The 25,369-nt window shown below is 39.3% G+C and overlaps 1 protein-coding gene across 1 annotated transcript; it reads left to right on the forward strand.

The window, feature by feature from the left end:
• Nucleotides 1–8,297: 8,297 nt before the first annotated feature.
• Nucleotides 8,298–22,501, forward strand: LOC118556263 (phospholemman-like). Its single transcript, XM_036129048.1, has 7 exons — nucleotides 8,298–8,434; nucleotides 20,415–20,472; nucleotides 21,602–21,634; nucleotides 21,855–21,878; nucleotides 22,072–22,146; nucleotides 22,257–22,293; nucleotides 22,402–22,501. The coding sequence occupies exons 2-7, from the start codon at nucleotides 20,439–20,441 to the stop codon at nucleotides 22,484–22,486; spliced, it is 288 nt and encodes a 95-aa protein (XP_035984941.1). The 5' UTR covers nucleotides 8,298–8,434; nucleotides 20,415–20,438; the 3' UTR covers nucleotides 22,487–22,501.
• The last annotated feature ends 2,868 nt before the right edge of the window (nucleotides 22,502–25,369 follow it).

The raw sequence follows: 25,369 nt of genomic DNA on the forward strand, positions 1-25,369 counted from the left end.
AGAACTACTTTTGAACTAGGTTAAAATCAGATAGTAAGGAATATTGAATTAGTGAGGTGTGTGAACGGGAGGAGTAGATTACGGTATCGCCTGCATATAAATGAATTTGGCAGTCAGAACAGGCTTGTGGAAGATCATTAATGAAAATAGACAACAGCAAAGGACCTAGGGATGAACCTTGCAGCACTCCTTTTTAAATTATCTTAAAATCAGACTGGCTACCCTTGAAAGAAACACACTGACTTATAGAATGAAGAAAATCATTTAAAAATCACAAACATGATGCTTTATTTATAAAGTATTTGTTCAGATGCAGTAAAAACCTTCCACGTTTAATCTAGTATTTCTGTGATCATGAGTCAAGGATCTTTATTGTCATTATGTAACCTTAATGGAATTTTGATGAGACTAATGACTATCTTCTGTATATTAAAGCACTGATCATGTAATTCAATCTTTGGCAGGATAAATGTCCTGGAGCACAGCGACCATTATCTAACCTCATTAGCATTGACACAGGAAACCAGCAAACACAGAGATAAATGGCTGCAAACCATTCTGATGTTTTCGTTTTCTATCCCACAGAGGCGATATAAACTGGATTTCAATCGGAAACATTTTAGTGCACAAACTTTAGTGGATGGGGTAAATATTCCTCAAACTAATTGTGTCTATGGGGTAAAGTAATAGCAGTGATGCAATTATAAACAATAATAACAAATAAACAACAGTAATGTGATGTAAACTGTTTAGTGGAAGTGATTTACTCTGGGCTTTATCTACATTCTTTCTTTGCTCCCTTGTCACCGGGTATCTGTTGTTAAATGATTCTGTTGTCACTTCCACACAACCGCACACACAAACCTTGGGGTATGTGTCTATCTCCATGTCTCTATCAGTTATGTCCCAGCAGCTGTCACTTGTTAGGAGCCCGACACAAGACTCTGCTTCTTTCTGTGTGTGACTGCAGGAGGAATAAATAGTCACACAACTCTGACACATCCACTGGTATATTTTTACACGTTGTGCAAATGCGCACTGAGAGGAGAAACACCTGCAAATCTAATGAGCAGAGAGCAAAAAGCATCTCCCGGTGTTAAAAACCTTGTCTGTCTCAGACAAGGTTAGAAGTCTGAATTACTTCTGACAGGAAAACCAACTCTCCCTGTTCAGGTAGAGAAGGGAAAATGTCTGCCAGCCACCGGACCAGCACAGCGAAACCTATTCTGCTGGGAGAGGAGCACTGAGTGATACCTGGATACCTGACGGAGCCTCAGAGACCACAGAGAAAAACATGAGAGCCTGTGGAGAGGACATGTTCAGGGAAGGCAAAGAGAAAGGAGGAGTGGAAAAATACGGCGTGCAGAGCCACCCCCTGCCTTGTGTCTTTGTCTTGTTTTTACATTTAAGAATCTTAATGAAATTGTAAGCTTTGGGACAAGAATATGACAATAAACGTTATTCTGATCACGTGACAAAATTTTGCTTTATTGTGGCAAACCAAAGACCCACGTAGTTCATGAAGTTTTATGTTTTAGAGAAAAGCCTCTGGCAGACAAAGATTTATAGGTAGTGCCCACCGAACCACAACGCATGGTGATGAAGATCCAGTGAGTTTCATGGAGGAAAGAAATGTATAGTTATTGCTCCACAAATAGGCTCTGACACAGCATTCAGCAGCTGAGCTGTAACTCCCCAGACAGGTTAGGTGACCTTATCGTCTGAATTTGAATTACCATTTGCCATTGATACAAAATGGTAAATGGCTACAGCGCTTTAACTAGTCTGACTACCCCAAAGCGCTTTTAACCACAATCAGTCATTCACACACGTTCACACCCTGACAGTGGTGAGCCATGTTAGTAGCCACAGCTGCCCAGGGGCAGACTGACAGAGGCGAGGCTGCCATGCATCCACCCCACCGGGCCCTCTGACCACTGCCAGCATGCAATTTGGGTGAACTGTCTTGCCCAAGGACACAATGACTGAGACAGTCGGAGGGGGTTTCGAACTGGCAACCAACCAATTGCAGGATGAACTGATCGCTTACTAACTCCTGCACCACATAGGGAACAAAGATGGGGAGCATCTGTCCCTGCAGAGTTTCAGCAATATGTAGGGTGGATGATATTTGACTTGACGGCTGCTAAAGTTGTAAAGTCGGCTTGTTTGAGATACCTGGACGATAAAAATATCAAGGATGCTACTCAGAAATTCAGACTGAAGAATTCTTCGTTTTTGTTATACTTCATTAAGTTGTTGGGCTTAATCGTTTAAACATTTGTTCTGAGATAAAGCACACTTCATGTCTTAAATACTGCATGTCAACATATTTACAAAATTTGCATTGTGCTTGACATCAATTGGCAGAGGCTTAAATCTCATTGAAATCTGTTAAAAAATGTTCTTTGTCCAAAGCACTTTACCCTTTCTTGCTCTAACAAACTTTGGTTCTTACATAGGAAAGTTGTGGTAAAATGCTGATTGTGAATATATTTTACTGTAGAAAAAATTATGCAATATTTTTTCCACTATCCTGTTTTTAATATTTCACTGACCACCTGCTTTTCTGGGGCTGAAGATTCAATGCCCTATAAACTGTCTATTAATGTTCTCAGGTGGTCAAATGATTATTAAGAATATTAAGCAGAAAATAGGTTAAACTCCCCTCCCATATAAGCCACTTCATGCCAACATGAATCAATCTTTATCAGTACAGATAGAGCTTCTGCATAGAACAGCATGAGATTAATCATGATACAAACAGAGTTACAATGGAGCAGTTTAACTCAAGGCTACCTCAAAGCAAGCAATAATACTCTAAATGATTTGTAGCTCTAGTGAAAGGGTGATTTCACAAAGGCTTGACTCAGGAGGGCCTGTCCCAAATGCTTGGCCTATTTTGTAGATCTTTATCTGTAAAAAAATAAATTAATCAATAACAGTCTATCCACTACTTTGTGTTGGTCTCTGTGGGGCACATTAGAATACACTGAATTGGTTGCAACATGACAAAAAGTGAAGTTCAAAGGGAATGACTAATTTTGCAATGCACTGCAGTCTTTCAGGTGTGACTAAAAATGCACTTTCCCTTGTCTACCTTTCTACTATGCACATGCTGATGTTTATGGAATAACACAAAAACTGACCCTCGATACATGCGTCAGCCCAGCAGCCATGCCCTACTCACAATGTGCTTGAGCACATACACAATGTTTCTATCCAAAACAAAGAGGAGGAGCTCAGAGTACTTATTGGGGTAAAAAAGAAAATACACTTTTAACCTGGCACGGTCTTGGAGTTTTCACAAACGCTCCTCTGCTCCTGAATCATCAACCTCAGGTAAGCCTGGGGAGGGGGTGGGGTGGACTACAAGGGAAGCAAGCATTGGTGGGTCATGGATATATTTTAGCATAGAAGGATTTATTTATTTATTTGTCCTTATTTGATCCCAATTAATTTGCTCTTATATTCAGACAGAAACACACAGTAGCAATTGACGAAGACTGTTGTCCACATAGCAGACCCTGTCTGCTGGTGAGGATGAATGATGGGCAACTGTTTCATTGAAAATTACAATTTCTTTTGTAATTTATGTAATTGTCGTTTGTTTTCTTCACCTCTGAGATCAGATGGTAATTGATGTATGAGTAGATTATATTTCTAGTAACCTTTTTTTCTAATTGGCAGAACCCTCTGCTGCGTTAGGTCACACAACAAGTGCTTTTAATGCGGTGCAAGGCATTTTTTGCACATAGCATCTGCAAGACAAAGAGCCCTGTCCACCTTGGCTTGTTAAGTGCAACCCGATCCTAATACTGAAAAGTCACCTGACAAAGGTCATAATGGAAGTGACCAAAATAGAGTCATAAAAGCTCCCTGCATTATCCTCGTCTCCATCTGATGCCCAGCTGCATGGTTGGTGATGCAAGAGAGAGAGAGAGAAACGTGTTGAGGTTGTAATGGATCTTCTAGTAGAACAGATTATAAAAGAAAAACAAAAAAAGCATTACATAAAGTTCCTCAATAGGCTTTTGCATCTTCTGGTTAAGCTAACAAACAGGGTTCTTTCAATCCTTAATGGTAAAAGTACTTCAGGCAGAGGGAAGATAGAAGAAAAGGAAAGCAGAGAGACAAGGCTGAACTCTTCAAGAACACATTTAGTTTGCCATTAGCTCAAGGTCACAGCCAAGTGACAAGAGAGCCTTGATGCGGGTAGAAACGACTCGGCCATGCTGGTTAGCAACCCATACAGTTGCTAACCGACTGTATGGTATCCATAAATACAACCTAACACCTCATTAATCTGGAAGTCAATTTCAGCCATTCTAGAAAATATACATCAACTGCAAAAACACAGCATTTTAAGATGAGAATACCTTTATTGTCCCACAAATGGGGTATTTTGGGTGTGGCAGTGGCAAAGACACAAATAGTTACACACAATTATTAGCAATGAAAAAAGAAGACGAAAACAGAACAAACTAGTCGAATATAAAAATTATCTCTAAAGAAACACCAAGAATAGAAGATAAAAAGTAAATGCCAGATTAAATATTGTACAATTCTTGATATAGCATAGTCAGGTAAAAATAACGTAATATTCAAGATTAACAATGGAAAAGACTCCAGCCTATTTACAGACACACAATAATATAATATACAATAAGCATTATAGTGCAGTCATATATCGACGTAGCTAAGATGTGTGCAAGTTACCTTAGCATCTGAGAAACTACATCTACCAAGATTTAGTAAAATACTATGACCACCACCTTTGCCTTTTGTTATCATAGATAAAATCTAATTGCTGTGCTAAATAGTATCATTTACAATATATACTGACAGACAGCAAATTATTAGGCCTAAGGAAATCTAAACAGCTTGTTATTAATATGCATAACTTTCTATTATGTTTGTTTGACAGTTGCAGTCTTTGCAAAGCAACATTAACCAATAAACCAATAATTAAAGCAATAACAAACTGTTAGCTTTTATTGTTTGAGAACTGCATAAAATATGAATGAAACAATTATAAAGAGCAAAGATCACTTTGATTCACTGGTAAGTTAAAAAAAACCTGTTGCCATAGCTGTCTAGTCAATATTGCCTGCATTTAGAACTACTGACATGACTTATATTCATAAAACGTCTGCCTCATGAGGCGTAACCTTCATTATTGTGTAATCAGTCCAACTTTCGCATGAGAAGTTCAAAAACCAAACCGAGAACATCAGAGGTTGAGCAAAAACTGTTCTGTAAATCACATGACTGCATTTGGCTGGGCGCTAAAACACTTTCCCCAGTCAACAGCAAGCCGAAGGAACATTTTCTATAGACATGCTGGGTTTCGACCCATAACAAAAAGCGATCCGCTGTTTACTCTACAAATACCCAGAATACCCTGCTGACGAGGCACTGACCTCTCTCACCACGAGGACATTCTTCCAGAGGAAAGGCCAAAGTACATGGTGTCGCTGGTCCGTATGAGTCTAAGAGACCAGGAAAATAAAAAGTGATGAGAAAAAGTCTCACGTTCCTGTTATCTCTCTGTGTGTGTGTTTACCCATGTGTCTTTTCTAGCTGAGTGTCTGTTCTGTTCAAGATGGGACATCTCACTCTTGTCACTCTCCTGGCAGGTAAACCTAATCCAGAAAGCATAAATTACATATAATAGAAAATATATTAAAATGTGACTTTGGGTAAACTGCTTTTTTTTTCTATTAACACAAGTGGATGAACAAAGATCTTATAAAATAGTAATTTTCATTCACTTACTTTAAAAAAATAACATGTATCTCTCTTTTTTTACCTCTTTTTCAGTGCTGTTTTCTGTTTTTATGGAAACCGAAGCAAGTAAGGTCAAACCTCGTCTGTGTTTTTTCATTGCATTAGTTAAAACTGGGAACAAGTTTGAGAATACATAAGTTTAGACAAGAAAGGAGCCGGTGTGAAAGTCTCATCGGTATGATGACCTTGAATAAAAACTGACAGGATTTAATTGGAAAGACAGCAAAACATATTAATCGTTACATCAGTAATAATCTGGAATCCATAATTATGTAATCGCTCACATTTATTGTTGTGTTGATTCATTTTGATCAAACATAATTTAAAACAAGAGTTCACAGTGCAAAATATGGTTGCTTTTTGTTGTTCTGTTCTTTAGAGAGTAACATGAGTCTAACAAGATTATATCAACAGATTAGTTAGTCAGGCTTTTTGCTGGTGCTGGCCAGCATGCAGCAGCTTTCAAACTTAAAACAGGATTACCCTATCACGAGTCTGCTTTTTACTATTCCACACATTGACTGTTTGCATTTTCTGCTACTGCAAATACTTTTAAACAGCTTAATTTGTCTGTCTTTAAAGCATGAAAAAAACAAACATAGTATCCTTATTTCAACTAGTTGACCAGTAGTATGCAGCTAAAGATGGAGTTAGGGGATTGCTGTTCTACTGTAGGCTCCATACAGGTCGAGAAAACTTCAGCATTTATTTATTTTTTTGTTCCTTTAAAGTCAGTTTCATCAAACTGACTTTAAAGGCACAATATGACCAGAAAATTTGGCAGGTTTGAAACGGTAACTTTTTAAAACTTCAGGATATACCTTGATGTCGGTGGCCGACCCATGGCTTCACCAGATGTCAAGAGTACCACTCATAGCTTGCAGAGGCGCTGGGAGAGTCAGTGTATGACAGCATGTTGCAATGTACTGCATATTTTAAGCTGTTCTCATTTAATATAAATAATTGTAAATCTCTTATTTGGCTGACTGAATACAAAAAGTAACTAAATTTTGTTTTTTTTCCCCCCTTCTCTTTTATGTATCTCACTGCTTTTGTGTCGGGTCTTCAGATCCATTTGTTTACAGTAAGTTTTGGACACTCATATTTACTGCAAATCTCTTAAAGCAAAAACGTAGAAAAGTGAAATTTGTTAATAATGACTCAAAATCTGATTCTCAACTGAATGTTTGATTTGAAAACTGAATGCGTCTGCTTTATTGTCCAACAGACTATGAAAAGCTACGGATTGGAGGCCTCGTCTTTGCTTGCTTGTTGATAGCTGGAGGAGTCGGCATTGTCATCTGTAAGTGCTCTGGTCATAAAAAAAATAACATATTTAGCTTTTCAAAATGACTGATTGATTACAACGCCATAGATATATGCATATCATCAGTAAAAATTGATTATTTCTCTGTCCTAGATAACCATTGTGCTAAGAGACCCAGGTGAGACATTTCTGGCAGTCAGGAGTTTGTCTGAATGTAAAGTTGCCCACCCACATTGTCTCCTTCTTCACAAACTGCCATGCTAATTGCCGCCACTCCCTTCTGTCTCTTTGCCCAGTCGAAAAAGGGATAACGACAGCGATATCTGATCTTGCTCCCAACAAACCGGTTTCAGTCAGGCAAAGGAGCTGGGAGGCGATGGGCGGAGAGAATGGGTGCATGGTGGGACAATGGGAGGAAGCTAAGAAGACCAGGCTTTACCTGTACAGACATAAAGAACAGCAACCAGCCTCTCCACTTTATATTTCCAAAACAACACCATCAGTAAGCAGCCTTACAATGTCATAGTTTCAATTTGTTTGATCCAAACAAGTCTATGTGATGTTTTCCCCTAATATTACTTTATTTTGTCCAAATCTTTCCTTATATGTCCTTATATTATTATTTCCACAGCCTGTAAATATGGAGGAGTTAGACTGCATTATCTGCCTCTCTAAAGGGTGCATAGATTGTACTAGAATGTTCCACAATGCTAGGTGCCATATTTAGAAAATGATGAAGGCTAATCATAATAAATACATGTATTTTATGGTGCCCATTACACTCGGTGATGTGTGAGTAATTCTAGATAAATTTAGTTTTATTGGGTCCGCTATTGTACTACAAAAAAAGAGTTTGGGGAAATAAATGTTACTAACTTGAATGCATGTCAAAATTCAAATAAATGCCACTATTTAAAAGTTAACAAATTTGTCAGCGTGCGTTTTTTTTTTCAAAAGCATTTTCGGTTTCAATCCAATCTTGGTGTCTATTGTTTTAAGCCCTTAAACGTGAATGGTATAACTAGGTCGCGTTAGCGGATGCTGTTGGCCTGACTGTAGGGGCTGACTCTGGATCAGCGTTCCCGCCCCGCTGCTGACAGCCAGCCTGGCTCTAAAGTTAGCGGAAACCGACCCGGGATCAGAAAGTCTTCAACAAGGCTGTAGCGTAGCAGCGCTATGAATACGACTCCCCCTTCTTCTTCTTCTTCTTCTTTTTTTTCTTTTAATAAAAAGCCAGCCAACCTGTTGAGTGTCGGAGGGAAGTGTTGAAGGGTGGGCGTGGGCACGCGCAGTGGAGAGTGTACGCTGCTTCTGAGAGTCACGCACAGACATCCGTCCTGCTTGCGCTTTCCGCTGCTCACTTTAACCAGTTACAAGGTAAGTGTTGACCAAAACTGTTCTCTCATAGCCTGGAAGTGTTCTCTTTGTGTTCTCCATGTTGTTTCTTTCCTCTCACAAATGAACATTTTACTCCATTATGGGGAAACCGGTAGGGTAATAGGCGTGGTAAACTCTTTTAGATAAGTTGCGTGCGCGAATAACACACCCATCTTTGCCATTAACACAAAAAACATAGAAAAACATTTTTTTTAATAAAAAAAAAAAAATGTTTTGGAAATGATTCGGTCAGTTGTTCTAAACACTAGCAAAAACGCTTATCGCCACAGTTCCAGCTGCAGGTTATAACACGTTTTTAACAGCGAAATGTAACGTTAAGTAATTTTCACATCTTCCGTCCTGTCCATAGTTTCCCTCGAGAACACCAGTGTGGGACCGCGTGCGCGCACTGAGCTACGCGCGTCAGCAGTGGCGGTTCCCCGGGCGACCCCCATGTTCTAAGCCTTGCCCCCTTTTTTTTGTTAGTCTGGTTTTACAAAACTAGAAGCGTTGTTGTAAAGAATAATTAATCAGTAGTTTTAATGGCAAAAAAAGCTCTCCAAAATGTACAAAGGGGTTTATTGGATATTTAAAAAATCTTTAACTGTCTCCTAACTATTCTTCATTCATTTCAGAATAATTCAGTCTAGGTATTTTGCATGTTTTTACCTAAAGAGGAACAATTGTTGCCCAAGTTCTTAAAAAAAGTTTGAAAAAGCCACTTTTATTTAGTAACTTCAGCATCATCAGTCATTTGCATTGTATGGCTTTGTTTTATTACAAGACTTGCACTGTTATAACCCCAACACTCCTTGACTAACCCTATAAGTAAACGCTTTCACAAGGTAACTGACAGGATTTATTTATTTATTTTGAGTGCTCATGCTGTCGGCTGAGTGATACCGTCCTGGACGTTTAGCTCATATTAAAAAAAAAATCACCAGTGAGCTTTGCAAACCATGTGTCTGTTGTTTTTACAGGACAGTGACACCTTAAAACTTAATATTTGACTGAAAGTTTTTATTCAGTGACAATTTGCTGTAGTGTCCTACAGCAAATATATCAGTTTTGATTTTGCTTTCTCGTAATAAATGCACACAGACAATATAACACTGCTGTGTGATAAAATATTGATTTTCACAGCAGGATTTTAAACAGTCCCTGAACAAAAACGCTAATTCTGCTTTGTTTGTGTCCGTGTTAATGACATCATTAGAGGTATACAAATTCAGCTCATCAGCTGACATTCATAATTAATATGGTGGAATTACATTTGACAGATTTGATCAAGATTTGGAAATATTGAAGATTTTCCTTGAGCTACGATGATCAGTGATCAGAGAGTTTAACTGGATGCAAATATGCTTCTTGTCTTGTTTACATCTTTCCATCGGTTTTGTTTTCAGTCCATATTCACTTACACGTTGCTGTAGCTGTAAAGAATACAACTAAACCCATTTGAATGAATAATTTATAAAGGAGAAAATTACCCAACACTGTTTTGAGTAGAAAAATCGATCTCAAGTGGAGTATATATATCAATAAACATAGATATTTATATATCTATCTATATATAGATAGATAAAGATATATCTGCAAAAGGCTTTATTATCTAATAATCTGGGACTATTTCATGTTCAACGACACAAAAACAGAAAGGCAAAAGAGAAAGAAAGGAAGAGAAATAGATGAGAAAAAATGCTAAAAGGAAGAAAAGGTGACAAAAATAGAGTAGAGGAAAAAGAGAGTACAAGATCCCATCCTTGGAGTCTGCTTCTACTCCTGCAGAGGAAGATATAAATATTGGTTATTAACATCTGCCCAGTATTACATATTAGACCAATATCGTTTTGTTGGAAAATCTCTAACATTGGCCGATACCGATGTAAATGGTGATATATTGGGAATCCCCCTGATGAACTAATGCACTCATTGAATCCCAATAGATTAGAGGCTGTTCTGAAATTAAATACACTACAATTGTGATTTTTTTTTAACAAACATTCAATGTGATCTATTTGGATACATTTAATTCCTAAACCTCATGAATCACTCTAAGTGTGGCCATATGGTTGGTTGGTTTTTAAAGCACACAGTGCTGTCTGGTTTGTGTGAGAGACAGAAGGCCAGCTGATAAGCGCAGTGGTGACTTCTGTTTGCCAAGTGCCACAAGGGCAGCCTGGGAACAGGACAAGGGGACGGGAGTCGTTGGTGAAGCCGTGGTGACAGAAGACTCCTCCTCAGTCGAACCCTGATAACAAATTTAAACAATTAAGTACTGATAAAGATGTCATCTACATATTGGCACATTTTGTTAGCACCAAAGGAAATTAGAGGAGTAGATAATGATATTTACTTTGTCAGTGTCTATCTGTGAGCCATATTTGCTGAAACGGACCGTGCAAATGTAAAGAAAGAAAGGAATTTCCAATAGTAGAGTCCGCAATTCAATCATTAATCTTAAGCATACTTCATCATAAGTTATGTTTGCAGCTCTGACCCAATGGCGTTGCTTATCGCTCAAATGTGAAATATGAGTAACTGAACACGTGTAAAATAGCAAGACATGTTTAATATTATAGAAATATTTTTGGTTGGTGAAAAAAAAAGCGTGCTGTTAATTCTAATGTTGAAATAAAGAGCAGCAGGGAAAGCAGGGTGGAGTTAGGGGTTTGGTTTGAGGCGACAGAAGTATTTCTTCCTTCTCAGATGAGACAGACTTAGCTCTTCATTTTCACCTCGCCTCACATGATCACAGGTCTCAGAGAAAACAACAGGAGGAACCGAGAGAAACACTTTGGCTTTGGAGGAGAGAAACAGAGAGAGCTCAGAGGCACCCACTCTCGCCTCACCTCGCCACGTGCCGCTTCGCAGGCTCACAAACACAAATTTAGAAACCTCAATAAGGAGGCATTGATTTTACATCGCCACCATGGCTGTGACCTTCACTGTTTGACCTCAGAGCTTTAAAGCACTGCTCCAAAGAGGAAAAGCTAATCCTTTCAATTTTAGCACCTGTAAATGTCCGAGGATAACGTTCTTAATATTGTAACCATTGATTCAGATCTTAGACTGAGCAGGTTAGTTAGGCTTTTGTTAACTACACTCTGGTTGAATAACGTTCTACAAATGGACTCCAGTCTCTTGAGTCTGTGAGTATGGCGGTGGACCTAGACGCATGAAGTCTGTTGTTAGGACTTGTGGTTTCCATGTGTGACTCATGGTTAGACTATGCTGCACTCCCTCGTGCTTTCTGTATGTGTCCCTCCTCCTTCCCTCGGTTTCCCAGCCTCACGCTCCCTCGTCTTCCTGCCTCTCTCCTTCCCTCAGGCTTGAATTCCTCCCCTCCGTACGCACCCTCTCTTGTTCCCTCTTTTTTTTAAAAATGTTAGGACTTCTCATGAACTTTCCTTTTCTTTGGTTCACTTGATACGCTAACGCGCCACTTCCAGTGAGTCCTCATGCTGTACTTCTTTCTTCCCATCTCTGTTGGGTTTTTACGTTAAGAATAATGAAATTTGCTCCATTTTGTTGTCAATCATCTTTGGTCGGTACTGATTAGCTGGTATCCAGCATCCAAGGTTGCATATTTGACAAGTCTCCAGACTTTACGGTCATCCCTTTTTGCTATGAAAGCTGTAGTTCCTGAATAAAGGGATGTACTTCCCCTCCTCCGCTAATTAAAACCAACATAATCATCAAAGAAATCCTAGAGGCAGAGGTCAGTGTGTTCAGTCTACAACACAAATGTCTCCGTATGTACATATGTGTGTTCCCTGAGGGACGTGTTACACCCTGGAACGCACCGATGCTAATTTAGGCATTAAAAATGCCTCTGCAAATAGACAGCTGCCTTTGTAGTGCAGGAACACTAACACACGTGCCTGGCTGTTCAACATGTGGGTGTTCGGGTAGGATAAATACTTCCAAGCTGGACAGACATGCTCTGCACACACCAGATGTATTAGCACACAGGCTGTGGTTTATGCCAATGGCACCGGGCAATTAGGTCTTCACGGCTTTGGGTCAATTTGCCTCTTTGCCCATTTGTACCCTCACGTTACCATTTCATCCATCCCTACTTCCATTTTATTACCACTTAGTTTAGTTGTTGGACTTAAATCTTACATTTATTTAAACAGGTGCTGTGTTTTTTTCTCAACATCCTATTTATTGATTGTTTTGTTCTTATTCCAGTTCAGACCAGTTGACTATGATGAAGCATGAAAGATTATGACATCCAATGAAACCATTGCGTATCACAGTGACTTACAGTAGACTGTAAGTATAGAGATTGATTTTAAATAACCAATTGTAAAGGTGGGTAAGGAATATCCTAATGATAGGTATGTACGAGTCCTCGCAGGATTGGTATAGTACGTTCCACAGCAGATGATTCGATTTCCAGTACAAAATTAACAGAGATACAAAAGTAGATATGGCAAAGAGGAAAAAGTCACCATTTAATACATTAACTATTTTTTTCCAATTTTTTTGGATATGAAATAATACCGTGGGTTGCAGAAGCTGCGAATTGATCCTGTGCCTCATTGACATTTTATACCTACTTCCTGGGCTCAATCTTTACTTTTAGCCTACAATTTATTGATTGCAAATTTAAAATGGCATCAATTCTAATCATTTTGCAATTATGCTTGTAGAATATGTGGTTGGTTCCGTCACAACAAGAGCACAGACTAGCATTTTTTTTCCCTAAATGGTCAGCCAGAATAAACAAAATTACACACATAAAAAGAGAAGACCAAACGTTTGTCTGAGGTCCTGCGTTTCTAAATGTCTACATAGAGGTAGTGTTACTTTGAGCAAGCCAGACCAGATATGTCCTCAAGGCTCTGACAGCAGCTGTAGACACCATCAGCTGTTCTGGCCACGCTGTTTCATTACCCACCACGGCGGGCGTGACACAGCTAGAGTCGGCAACAAGGTCAATAGCATTGTCCCACTTTGTGGTTCTGTACCGTGATATTTACACAACAGTTTGAAGAGAAGTTGTAGAAAACTGCTCTATTTTATATTTCCAATTCTGTAACACTCAGGATGGTTATGGACATAAGATATGGTGAACCCCAGCCCCTACCAAACCAAACACTTTGGTAGTTCATTGTGAGTTATTCAGCCACCTCTGACTGATACATTTCCTCAGCTGGATCAGGGTTTTATTTAAACTCGTTTACAACTACGTTACCAACAATGCCACCTTTCTTGTAGCAAGCAATCAACACCTGGATAAGTCTACTGGAACAAATTACATTTTGCCAAAAAAAGTATTGAAAGCCTGAGAAAACTAAAGCTGCTGTAAACTGTGAACACAGCTGGCAGTTTTAAACGTAATTCAGTGTTTGGGTCTGTGCAAAAGGTTTAAACCACTCTGTGTTGTTTTTTATGCTTTGCTCTCAAGTTAAAACTATCAAAGTGATGTCATGCACCACTAATAAACTGTCAGGCCTAAATAAAACAAATAAGAAAAACAAGAATATCCATTCCTGTGTCAAGACCTTACACATGAACAGTTTTATTCTTTGGAGCTCAAGGACTCCCGTTTAAGCAAGGCTTGCCAAGCTAAACATGGACGTAAAGTGTCAACACTGTGATTAATTTGCCTTTAAAATATCAAAACCATGTTTTATAATAACTGCTTGTGACATGCTGTGACGTCACCTTTAATCTCAGTTTAAATAATTAATGACAGCTCATTGTTGGAAAGTTAAAATAAAATATTTTATAGGCTATAGGTTTTCTTTATATCTTCCCATACCATGTTTAATCAGCTTGAGAGTTCAAAGAGGTCCAAAAACAGAAACCAGCCACATCTCTAGTGTGTAGTTTGTTTTTATGGCGGAGTTGCTCTGAAGTCATAGTTTAGAGGCTTAAATAAAGCAACTCAAAGAAAGGAAAGTGCCTGAGTGGGGCATGACTGAAAAAGTGAGAGATACATAGGGTGGCTTGTGATGTTTGCACAGTATGGCCTTTGTTTGACTGTAATAAAATCCTTTCCAATACAACCGATGTGAAGGGCTGGTCATATGTATGTGATTGTGCTTTCCCAGGACTATTTGTTCTCTCTGTCAGCGTGCACCCCATCCATATCCTTGTTCATATCTATTGGCATGTCTTAGAACAATGTACATCATTCTGTTGGTTTGAAGCAATTCTGAAAGGCAACACAGAGCCGTCACGACCAGCGGCACCAGCAGTGAAGACAATCTGGTTAAAATGTCAGAACGGGACCACCAGTTCTGACAGCCTTAGGAAAAACACCAGCTTCATGTTGGCGAACACAGTAGGTTTCTAAACCTGCAACAAGTTTCAGCTTGTATGATCTGCACGAGCAAGACAGGTTTGTTTATTTGAGTTTAGATGTACCAGTTTAGCTTGCAGATCCGTGGCCGTATGGGTGACTTACCACCGGACAGTTTGTGCCGCTTTACTGATATCAGAGAGAAGACGAGTGGGTGGCTGCAGAAATGGATTATTGGCCTCAGAGTAGAAATCCTAGAAGCTTTGCCTCTTGGAGTTTGTATTGTAATGGATGAATGGTTTGAAACGGCTGAATAGATGGAGGGAAGGGGAAAAAGGGCAAAGTGCAGGGATGTGGACAAGTGTTTTTTGTTTGTTTGTTTTAGAAAAGAGGAACCAGTAAAAGAGATAGTTAAACAGAGTGTGGAGCCAGAGAAAGGCGACAGAAGCTTATCAAGCAGAAAATCAGTGTGTTTCAGTGGTTTTAAACAAATAGCCACTTTTTCAGCTTTTAAATTGGGCAAGAAATGTGTAGCAGGAAAGATGGCGATTTATGAAAAAGAAGGAAAAGTCCTGTTGTGAGAGCTGAAAACAAAACCCAGTCAGAGATTGGCCGAGTAGCATGACAAAGCCAGAACAGAGCGGTCTTTATTGCTGCAACAGGCGCGGCTGGAGTTGTCTCTCCACGGGAGGATTCGGGTCTTGTGGTAAAACAAACCTCCCTTTAGATGTGAGCCATCAGCAGTGATTCAACCATTTTTTAGAATAAAGTTATATGGAGCACAAAACAAGATTGGAAGCTAATTCAGAAGCGTTTCAATGCTTTCAACATTCAGCACATACATGTGTCAGGGGGGTTTTAGTGTGAAACAATGCTGTATTTCCCAGTAGGTAGAAGCCCTAAAATGTGTGAGATTTGAAATGTTACAAAATGATGAAGGATGAATGGCTGTATGGTCCCTGAGAGATGATGAGAGATGACTCGTTCTTATGGGGAAAACAGCATATCGTCCCAGCTTCTTGTTTTTCTTCATCTGCCCCTGACCTGACTCTTGGTTTTCTTCAGTCCCTGTGTTTGTAACGGCATCCTTTTACTTTACATTTTTCTTTTAAAGTTGGTACGCGTTTCATTTGTCACAAAAATCTGGGTGCTCGCGAACCGTCGTGGTAGACTCTAGGGGGCAGGTACAGGTTACCAAATCTACCTCCATGCAGGGATCGTCGTGGTCGAGTCTATTACAGACTTCATTCTAGAAGGTCTTTGTCTACGGTTTGCCTTAGAAACTTAAATCTGCCCTTTATATTTTTCTTAGAGACCTGCTGAGAGTTGAAGCTCTGCAGTCTTTCTGTCTGTACAGGCCTGCACTTCCATATCAACAGTAGCAAGAGCCTGAGTTTTAGGACCTTAAGACCAGCTGCATAATCCAGTCACAATTATCTTTGTAATATAAATTAATGCAATACTGCAGGACTGCTTTAATGCATATTTGGCAGGATGATATTGACATGACCTAAAGTCAAATCTATATGGTGGGCACTTTGGGATGAGAACAAGAAAGGAAAAAGAAAAAATGACTCGACCAATACTGAACGTTTTGCAGTTACACGTTTTCCTGAAATCCTGCAGCTCCTTTGCAGTCTGCTTTTGCTGTGAACTTGGATATCCAGACCTGAACGTGTCTGCCGTTCTTTTAAATGTCTTTCAATCATGATCTGCCACATTCTTTTTGCATTGATGAGAACATCAACGTTGCAAATTGATGTTCTCATCATGTGCACCAGATGTGATACGCAGACTTAGGGGTATCCTGATTTATCACTCTCTATGTACAAATACATAACAACAAACGCAGGTTTTCTTAGAGTATCCTAAGCTGTTCACTAGCGATTTAAGTTCAAGCGTCTTTTAAAGAGGATTTGTGTGAAAGCAAACAGCTGCTCCGTGACACATACCAACGCAGCGCTCTACTTTCCCAGCGAGCTGCTGGACTTTTATCTTTTAACACAATGCCTCCAGCACTTTCCTGTCACGCTACACCTTATCCAAACATTTGCTGTAGAATATGATCTTGTTAGTGGAGGTGGAGAGGAGACTGTTTCTCTCCTCTGCCTCACCTAACAAGCGCCTCTCCACTTCCCCTGCTGTGCGCTCTTCATCGTTCGTCGTCTTCTGTCTACGTTCTACGTCTCCCCCCTCTCGGTCTTTCTTTACTGGTCGCTGGCCAGCTTCCAGTCCTCTGCATTCCCCCTGCGTCGCCTGGGGTTGCTGTGGGGAGGCACCAGGAGAGGAGCGCTCATCCTGTTGTTCTCTTTTTTTTGCCCCTGCTGCCAAACTCCATCCAGCAGCCAAGCAGGAAGAGATTCTGCTTTAATAATAGCCTTTATTGTGATCTTATTAGGCTCAGTTTTGGTTCATTTTACTCCTACAAATTCTAGACAATGCAGAAATAAAACATAAACACACAACAGACAAACAAATGTAATTGAAGTAGTGTTTGGGGGGGTTGTTCAGATAGTTCTGCAGACCTAGAATCCAGCCTTTTCAGCTTCAGAGTTCTGCCGCTGTACGTGTTGCTTCCTCACAGACCTCTCCACCACCTGACAGTGTGAGTCTCTTCCCACTTGAGTTTGCTTTTCCCTGTGATGCGCCCAAAGCGGAAAAGAGCAGTAAGTGGAAAATCACTGTTGCCTAAGGTGTGTCACCCGGGTGTTCACATTGGAGCCTCTGCTGGTGCCGCCACAACATGGCAACCATCGCAGCAACGGTCAACATGGGGGCGGATCCATTTGGAACCTGAGTGAAGCACCAGGACACGTGTTAATCAAGAAGATTTAAAGTGCCCTGCTAAAATGTTTATACCCCCTGATCTTCTTCACTTTCTCTTGCGTTACAAGGCAAAAGGAAAGTGATAGCTTTACAAATTTTTACGCCGAAAAATCACCAAAGCTTTTGCATTTGCGTTCAGTCCCTTCCCTCTGATAACCCTAAGTAAAATCCATGGAATAATTGCCTTCAGTAGTCGCCGACAATTTTCATTATACCAAAAAGTTTGTAAGACATGAAGCGGTATTGGGCGCGCTGGTGGCGCAGCAGGTAGAGCGACCAATGTACGGAGTCCTTAGTCCTCGACGCGGTCGACCCGGTCTCCCCTCTTCCACCTCCCTTCCTGTCAGCCTACTGTGCTAAAAAGGCAAGCCAATATAGCTGTGAAAATATTTCAAATAAAAAAAGACATGAAACAGTCTTTTTTTTCTCAAGAGTAAACACAAATTGGCATCTCGGAAATTGTTAATCATCTTCTCAATAATGAATGGGAAGCCGTTATTGGCATTAAAGCAATAAGATCCTAATAGTTCCTGACAACCTTCATCCTTTTTCAATGAGCCCTGAGTCTTCAAGTTTGGAAGGCCTCCTTGACGCCACTGTAAGCTTCAGCTCCCTCCAGTGATGCTCCCTCAGTTTTAAGTCAAATTAAAACATTGCTTTACATCTAAATAAAGAAGAGGAAAGCCATTGTTGGAAAACAGCATAAAGTTTCAACAAGCAATGTAGGGACCACACCAAACGTGGAGGAAGATTATTTTGTCAAATTTAAAATGCTTCATGGGGAGAAAAGCTAACATTTCACTCTGCCTGCACCATTCTTACGGTGAGACATGGTGGTGGCAGCATCATACTGTGGGCATACTTTTCTTCATCAGGGACAGGAAACCTGGCCACAGTCGATGAGAAGATGGATAGAGCTAAATGCAGAATAAAAGCTGTTGGAGGCTGCAAAAGACTTCATACTGAGCTGGACATTCAGCATCTAGCTAAGGCTATGACTGGGTGACGTGGCCTAAAATCAATATCACGGTATATTGAGCAGTTCACCAAAACACTGCGCTCTCGTCCATCTATTGAGCTCAGCAGCGTATGTTTGCAACATGGTCAGTAGTAATAGCAAGGAAGGGCCTCTTCCTTGATGTCGCATGTAGACAACAACGCACTTAAACCTTGTCCGACCATCTCTCTGGTATGAGCTAGAAAATATGTCGCCTCGAGCACTCTGGTGCGTAGTTTCCATTTATTATTGATGTAATGTATAGTCAGACTAATGTAGTCCATCGTGCAGCTGGACCAGAGATCAGATGTGGCTGCTCCTGCTCCTCCTCGACCAGCTTTATCGCTACCATCGTTTCAACATTTACAATTTCCTCCATTTTCCCAACCTCACCGTCTCCTTCACTGCTTGTTACAGACTGGATGGGGTGGAGTCACGTGACCACATACTGTACATGTAGCTCAGCATCTTAAAGAGACATGAGCGTAGCCTACCTTTACACAGCCAGAAAACACCAAAAAAACATTTATTTTTCTTTTAATACCAAAAATACCAACATGGGCAAAATGAAGTCGGTTATCATTGTAAATTTTGGTATCAGTACATTTTCATTTTATCGTCCAGACCTAAGCCAGGCCGTGACACTAAATATTCAGCCAGAGCTATAATAAATGGTTTAGATCAAAACGTACTGTTGTGTCAGAACGGCCCATTAAACATTGGGTTTGTAACGTGGTGAAATGTGGAGCCATTCAAGGGGTGCAAATCCTTCTGCAAGGCACTGCACATTTTGTTCCTTAGTTACACGGATTCATAGTCGTCAGGCAATAGATCTGAGAACGTCTCTACAGGCTAACAACCCTTTAATAGAATATCACGATTTGCACGCTGATGCAGTGCAGAAAATAGGATTAAAATAGCACAGCAAGAAAAGCTTTAAAAGCCTGAGCGCTCCTTGATAACATTTCTGACAGACAGAGGCACTGAAGCAGGAGCAAAGAAGATTAAACTTCTGAAGCTTTACAATGGAGACCCTGTAAAGTAGTTACTACGAGGTATTTAAGGCTTCATCTGAGTCCTTCATCACTTTGTCACCATAAAATCACCCGAAGTTCCTGCCCATGTGATTTAGTTGGACTTCTTAATTTGTGAGAGTATGTTTACTCCTCAGAAAACACAGAAAGCTCAGGTCCGATGTTGCCTGGACTTTGTGTTTGATTCTGTCGCTTGGCCCACGGCAAAATGTTCCTGTTAGAAAGAGCACAGCCATAAACTAACGTTCAAATGTAATGTAAATATATTTATTTATATTAAGCATTCGTGAAACCAGTGAGTTCCATTAAAGTAACAATTTTATGAGATCATAAACTTTAAATGGATGCTCTTTCTAATTTGTCAAACAAGTAATATTTTACGTTCACTTACTAAGGCTTATATTTGGTCATTTATGGGGTTAGAGCATTTGTTCCAAGAGCCTAGCAGAGTGCCACACTTCATGCTGCCAATAACATTAAAGGAGCACTGTGCAAGTTTAAAGGGTGAATATATCTTTTTGTCTTTCTCATACAAGCCTTTACAAATGCCCGACAAGTAAAATGATTTTTCCCTTCTTTACCGCAGTTGCCTCTATAGGCTCCATTAGTCAGTTCATAAGAGAGAGATTCGGTCATATTATCCGGGCGTGGACGCCATACCTGTCCAGTCTTAGCGACAGACGCTGTTCCTCTTCTCCCATGCATGTTGCACAACACTGGTGTCATTTTCAACTTGTGGCCAGAGGGGGCAACTGATGCAAAAACTATGGAACATTCCTATGTACCTTTAATGAGATCCAGTATTTAGCAGTGATGTGTCTCATTTACTGAGTATCATAATAAACTTAACTTTGTCTTTTTCAGATCTGAACAGTTTGAAGCCTGAAGATGTCGAAGATCTGCTCTTTGGTGTTTTTGACATGTAAGTAAAAGACCGAATATTTGCATTTAAGCAGTGTTCTAAAAAATAGGTTTTACTGAGCGGATTAAACCGTTTTTGAAAAATAAACAATGTTGTGTTATTTTTGTAACATGAATAAAAAGCAATCAGGCACACACGGCACATTTAGCACTTCACATCCCAGGATAAAGATGAAAAACAGTTAAATTTCTTCTTTTAGTCTGGTAGAATAATTTACTGCTGTTGTCCATCATTGAGTTTTAAAGATTTAATAGTGTGTTATAGGACTGTCTTATTTGTCACAGTTCTAGTTTGTACAAACAGTTTAATCTGACTCTTACTATAGATATGGGGACGTCTCGGCCGCCAGCTGTTTTCTCTTGGCGGAATTATGAACATGAACGCACATCTGACTTACTTAAGTGACCTTTTCTCATACCGTTCCCATTTTAAAGAGTAGATATAAACACATTTAAAAATGCAATATTTATAGACGGGGAAACGGGACATCATGGATTAATATATAAACATTTCTTTAGCCTCTGACCAATTTAAAAGAGTAAAAAGATAATAAAAAAGTGTAGTTGCATTTATTCTATAGGATGTTTGACAAGATGAAAATGTAAGATTTTTGTTTAAAAAAGGTTTTAGAAAAATTCTACTTTTAATTGGACTTTTTTAGTGAGGAAAAAATAGTTTCAATTTATAAGTGTGACCTAAATGCATCAATAAAAAAGAATTTTTTTTTACATTTTTACACTCATCGTTATCGGGGCTTCCAATAAATGTAGACGGTGATGTATTAATCAATAATTAACAATAGTGAAAGTATAACTAAGCACTCTACTCTGTTTTAATAATAATGTTTTATTTCATTAAAGTCTATATAGTAACAGGAAATAAAATTCAAATCCAAGAAGTAATCTTTTTAATAACATTGTGTATTGTTTTTTATTTTTTGTTATTTATATATCGCTGTGAGGACCTGGTTTAAATCAGCCATATTCACCCTTACATTATATGTGAGCTGAGGCCCTGAAACTGCAGATGTTTGCATTTTCATGCAGCTCTGTTCATGTTTGTGTTCCAGTGTGAGCAGCTTCAGGCTGTGGTTCACCATGGTGATGTGTGTCTCTCTGTCCTCTTGCAGTTATGTCCCTGGTGTTTGTAAAGGCGGAGGCCGGTAATTACTTCACTGTTTTATATTTATTTATTTATTCTTTTTGTCTTTACAGTTGTTCAGTATTAAAAATGTATTATTGTTGAGGTATGTCAAAGGCACAGAACTAGGCCACCATGTGTGCTTATCCCGCTGTTTACACTATGTCACATGTTGATGTTTCTGCGCCTTTCGCTCTGTTTCCTCATTAACTTACAAACCTTTCTCATTTCTGCTCCAACAGAGGAAGAGGATCCATTTACATTTGGTAATCCACTTTTCTCTTATCATTATTGTGGAATAATGGAAGATGACTGGCAACATCAGCTATTGATGTTTTAACCATAATCCATAAGTGTTTGGAACATTATGTGTAGGGGAGTTAGTGTATCCTGCCAGGCCCTTTTGCTAGTGTTTATTTTAGCTTGCTGTCTAATGAGAAGCCCCATTTGTTTGTACAGACTACCACAGACTGCGGGTTGGAGGCCTCATCCTGGCTGCCGTCCTCTGTCTCATTGGCATCACTATTCTCTTCAGTAAGATACACACACACAGGAACATCATTGTTAACATACATAAACAGCCTTGGATATTGCTCAAAGATACAGCCATCGTAGAAAAGAGTGATGCTTCTTTTCTTTCAAAGGTGGCCACTGCAGGTGCAAGTTCAACCAGAACAAGAGGTGAGACGTCACACAGAAAAGCAGAAATACATCACTGTGAAATTAGAGTGGAGATTCTAAAGCTAAAAGACTTTCTGTTTCTATTTCTACTCTCTGCTCTCTTTTCAGAACAAGATCAGGAAGCAACGCTCAGCAGATGCTCAATGAGAAAGGTAATGTGATTTATACTCTTCTGCTAATATTTACTTATTAGCAGGTTATTCTCAGATAGCCTGCTCAGATAATACTCATGATGGCAAAATATAAAACCACAAAGGCCCCTTTCCCCCTGCAGACAAATGTGGCCCAAATTGGATTTTTTGGGGGTCAAGTGACCAGGACAGGCTTAGAACCATTGGGAACGCTCAGATCTGGCCCATATCTGATTTTAGCAGGTCAGATTTGAGCCACTTCCATATGTGCTCCTGAATCCGTCTCGTTTCTGATCTGCTGGAATGTGACTCCAGTGGAAACTGGACGTCCCTTTAGATCGACATTAGACGCCTGTTGGACACTTTGAACCATAACGCCTATTTCTTCCATGAAGGACCAAAACGCGCTCGGCGTGAAGTTATTGTTCTTTAGCGCATGCGGATCACTTTGCAGCCACAAACAGTTCACACTGGAGTCAGCCCAATAGTCTTCAGTACTGTAATTTCCCTTATTTACCAAAGTTGCATTCATATGCCTTGAGAAGTTTCCCTAATTAAGTGCACTAGAAATGACTTGTATTTTATCGAGTATTATCAGCATTTATTTACTTATAAGGGATATCACACATCTGCATCACTTGTCTTTCCATTTTTAGGTTCTGATAAGAGAAACAGGCCTCTATTTCAATGCATATGTATATCGCAGGAAGAAATGTAATTGATTGATAATTAAATTCCTTAACATCCATTGCAAATGTGTGTAGAGTGGGAGAAAAGACATATCAGAGCCCTGTTGATTTTCTATCTTCTAATCCTATGCTCGTTTAAGTGCAGTCTCTAAATTTGATGGTAGTTTCATTTTAATGCAAACAGAATATTATAGAAAATTTCAAAAGACAACGTGTTGCATAAAAGTTTACAATTGGTGTTGATGTCGTTGACGGATAAAAAAGCTTTTGCTCCCTCATCAGAGCAGGACATCTTTGGTAAACTCAACACAGAGTTTATTTTGCAGGTTTTTATGCCTTTGGCGATTACAGAAACTCTCAGAATCATTCAGATTCAGTTAAAATCTTCTGCTGTCCCTACATATTACTGTGGTGTTGAGGTCTGGAGACGGACCTGAATATGTATATTCTCTATGACGTCTCCATTGTCCATTGTTATTGTTTTACAGGAAGACTCACCCCTGAATCCTCTTTAGTGTTCTCATGCTAAGATTTACACTAAATTTTTCTGTTCATTGGCCCCTCAGTTGCATGAAGTAATCCTGTAGATCTTGCAGAAAGAAAAAAAAAAACAGCCCACAATTATACATTAGATGTTCCTCTTTGGTCACACTCAGTAATTCTCTATCTCCAAACACATTGGGTCCAGTTGATGCCAAAGAGCTTGTTTTTGGTTTTATCTGGTCTCAGTACTTCTACAAATCCTTCCTTCCTATGAACCAAGATCATAAGCTGTTTTTACATCCCTTCTATTTCTAAAAATGGCTCCAACAACTGTGACTGTCTTAACAGCTGCAACTTAAGTTGCATTTATTTTATAGGACAGGCAGGCAGGAGTTGTAATGGATGACGCTGATGAACCCGACATTCAGCCAAACAGAGTTTTAAATCTGTACAAGGGTGCTAATAATTTCCATGGGCTATTTTTATGAAGTAATAAAGCTAAACGGAAATATTGCTTTTTTTCAAATTGTGAGTCAGAATGTCCTTGAAATGTGGCGAAGTGGATTTACAAAAAAAAGGAAGACTATTTATGTATTTATATATTTAAGTGATGAATGTAAAACACATACATCGCTCTAAATTATTCAGTGTTTCAATTCCCAGTTAATCTCGCTGCCCAGGTCCAAAGTTAAAATTACGCCATCCATCTGTTTCGCTGTAAACAGTCACATAAACACACACACACACACACCCATGCCAAGAAGAAATGGTCAACGTTCACAGAGCTGGCCTGAGATGCCTCGGACCTTGCTGTTCAACAGGTGGCGGGACGCTGGGTGTCCGTCAGGTGGAGGAGGGGTGCAGGGAGGAGGCTGGGACTGGTGCAGGCAGCCACACTTGTGCTGCAGCAGCTATAAAAAGATTCAACTATTAACCCCTGGAGAGTAATGCCTGATTGTGCATAACTCTGTTTACTGCAATATGCAGAAAGACTTAAAAGTACAGATTTTTTTCTTTTCTCTTTTTTTGTAGTAGTCACATCTTCAGCTTTGATTGAATAATTGTTTGCATTTCTCACCTATTAGAAAAAACCCTGGATTTTTTTAAAATATTTCTTTAGCTGACAAACACCTGTTTTCTGTCAGTAATAAATTGCATCTAATAGAGCTAAAAACCAGGATGGTTATAATAAGTGCTGCCTTACTAGGCTGGGTGATATTGACCAAAAATATCTAGATATTTTTAGGCTGAATTCCCATATACAATATTTATGTCAATGTGTCTTTTATTTTCATAAAGTAAATTATAAAAAGGCATCTCTCAATCAAAACTTATCCAAATGTTTCACAGGCACATTTTTTTAACTGCAGATAAATAATAAATAATAACACCAGAAGTGCAACCTACTGGAATACATAAAAGTATAATTCTAACACAACATAGGCCATCTTGATATGAACAATATAGTCTAATTTTATATCTCTTTTAAAAAAAATCTTGATATACTGCCCAGCCCTACTACCTGCATACAAGAACATTACAGCTACAAAACCAGTATAATTGATTAGAATATGTCTTGACTTTGTCTCATATACAGAAACATAAATTAAAAGATTAATTACATGGCTGAGAAAAACATGTTATTTGTTATTTGATTTTTTTTCTGGGGGGGGGGTGGGGGGGTCAGACATTAAGAGTTTTTCTAAGGTTAAACGCATAGTTAATTATTATTATTGAATTTCTGTGAGGGTTATCAATAATAGTTGCCTTACC

This window comes from Fundulus heteroclitus, unplaced genomic scaffold (genome assembly GCF_011125445.2).
Source record: "Fundulus heteroclitus isolate FHET01 unplaced genomic scaffold, MU-UCD_Fhet_4.1 scaffold_132, whole genome shotgun sequence".
Lineage (NCBI taxonomy): Eukaryota > Metazoa > Chordata > Actinopteri > Cyprinodontiformes > Fundulidae > Fundulus > Fundulus heteroclitus.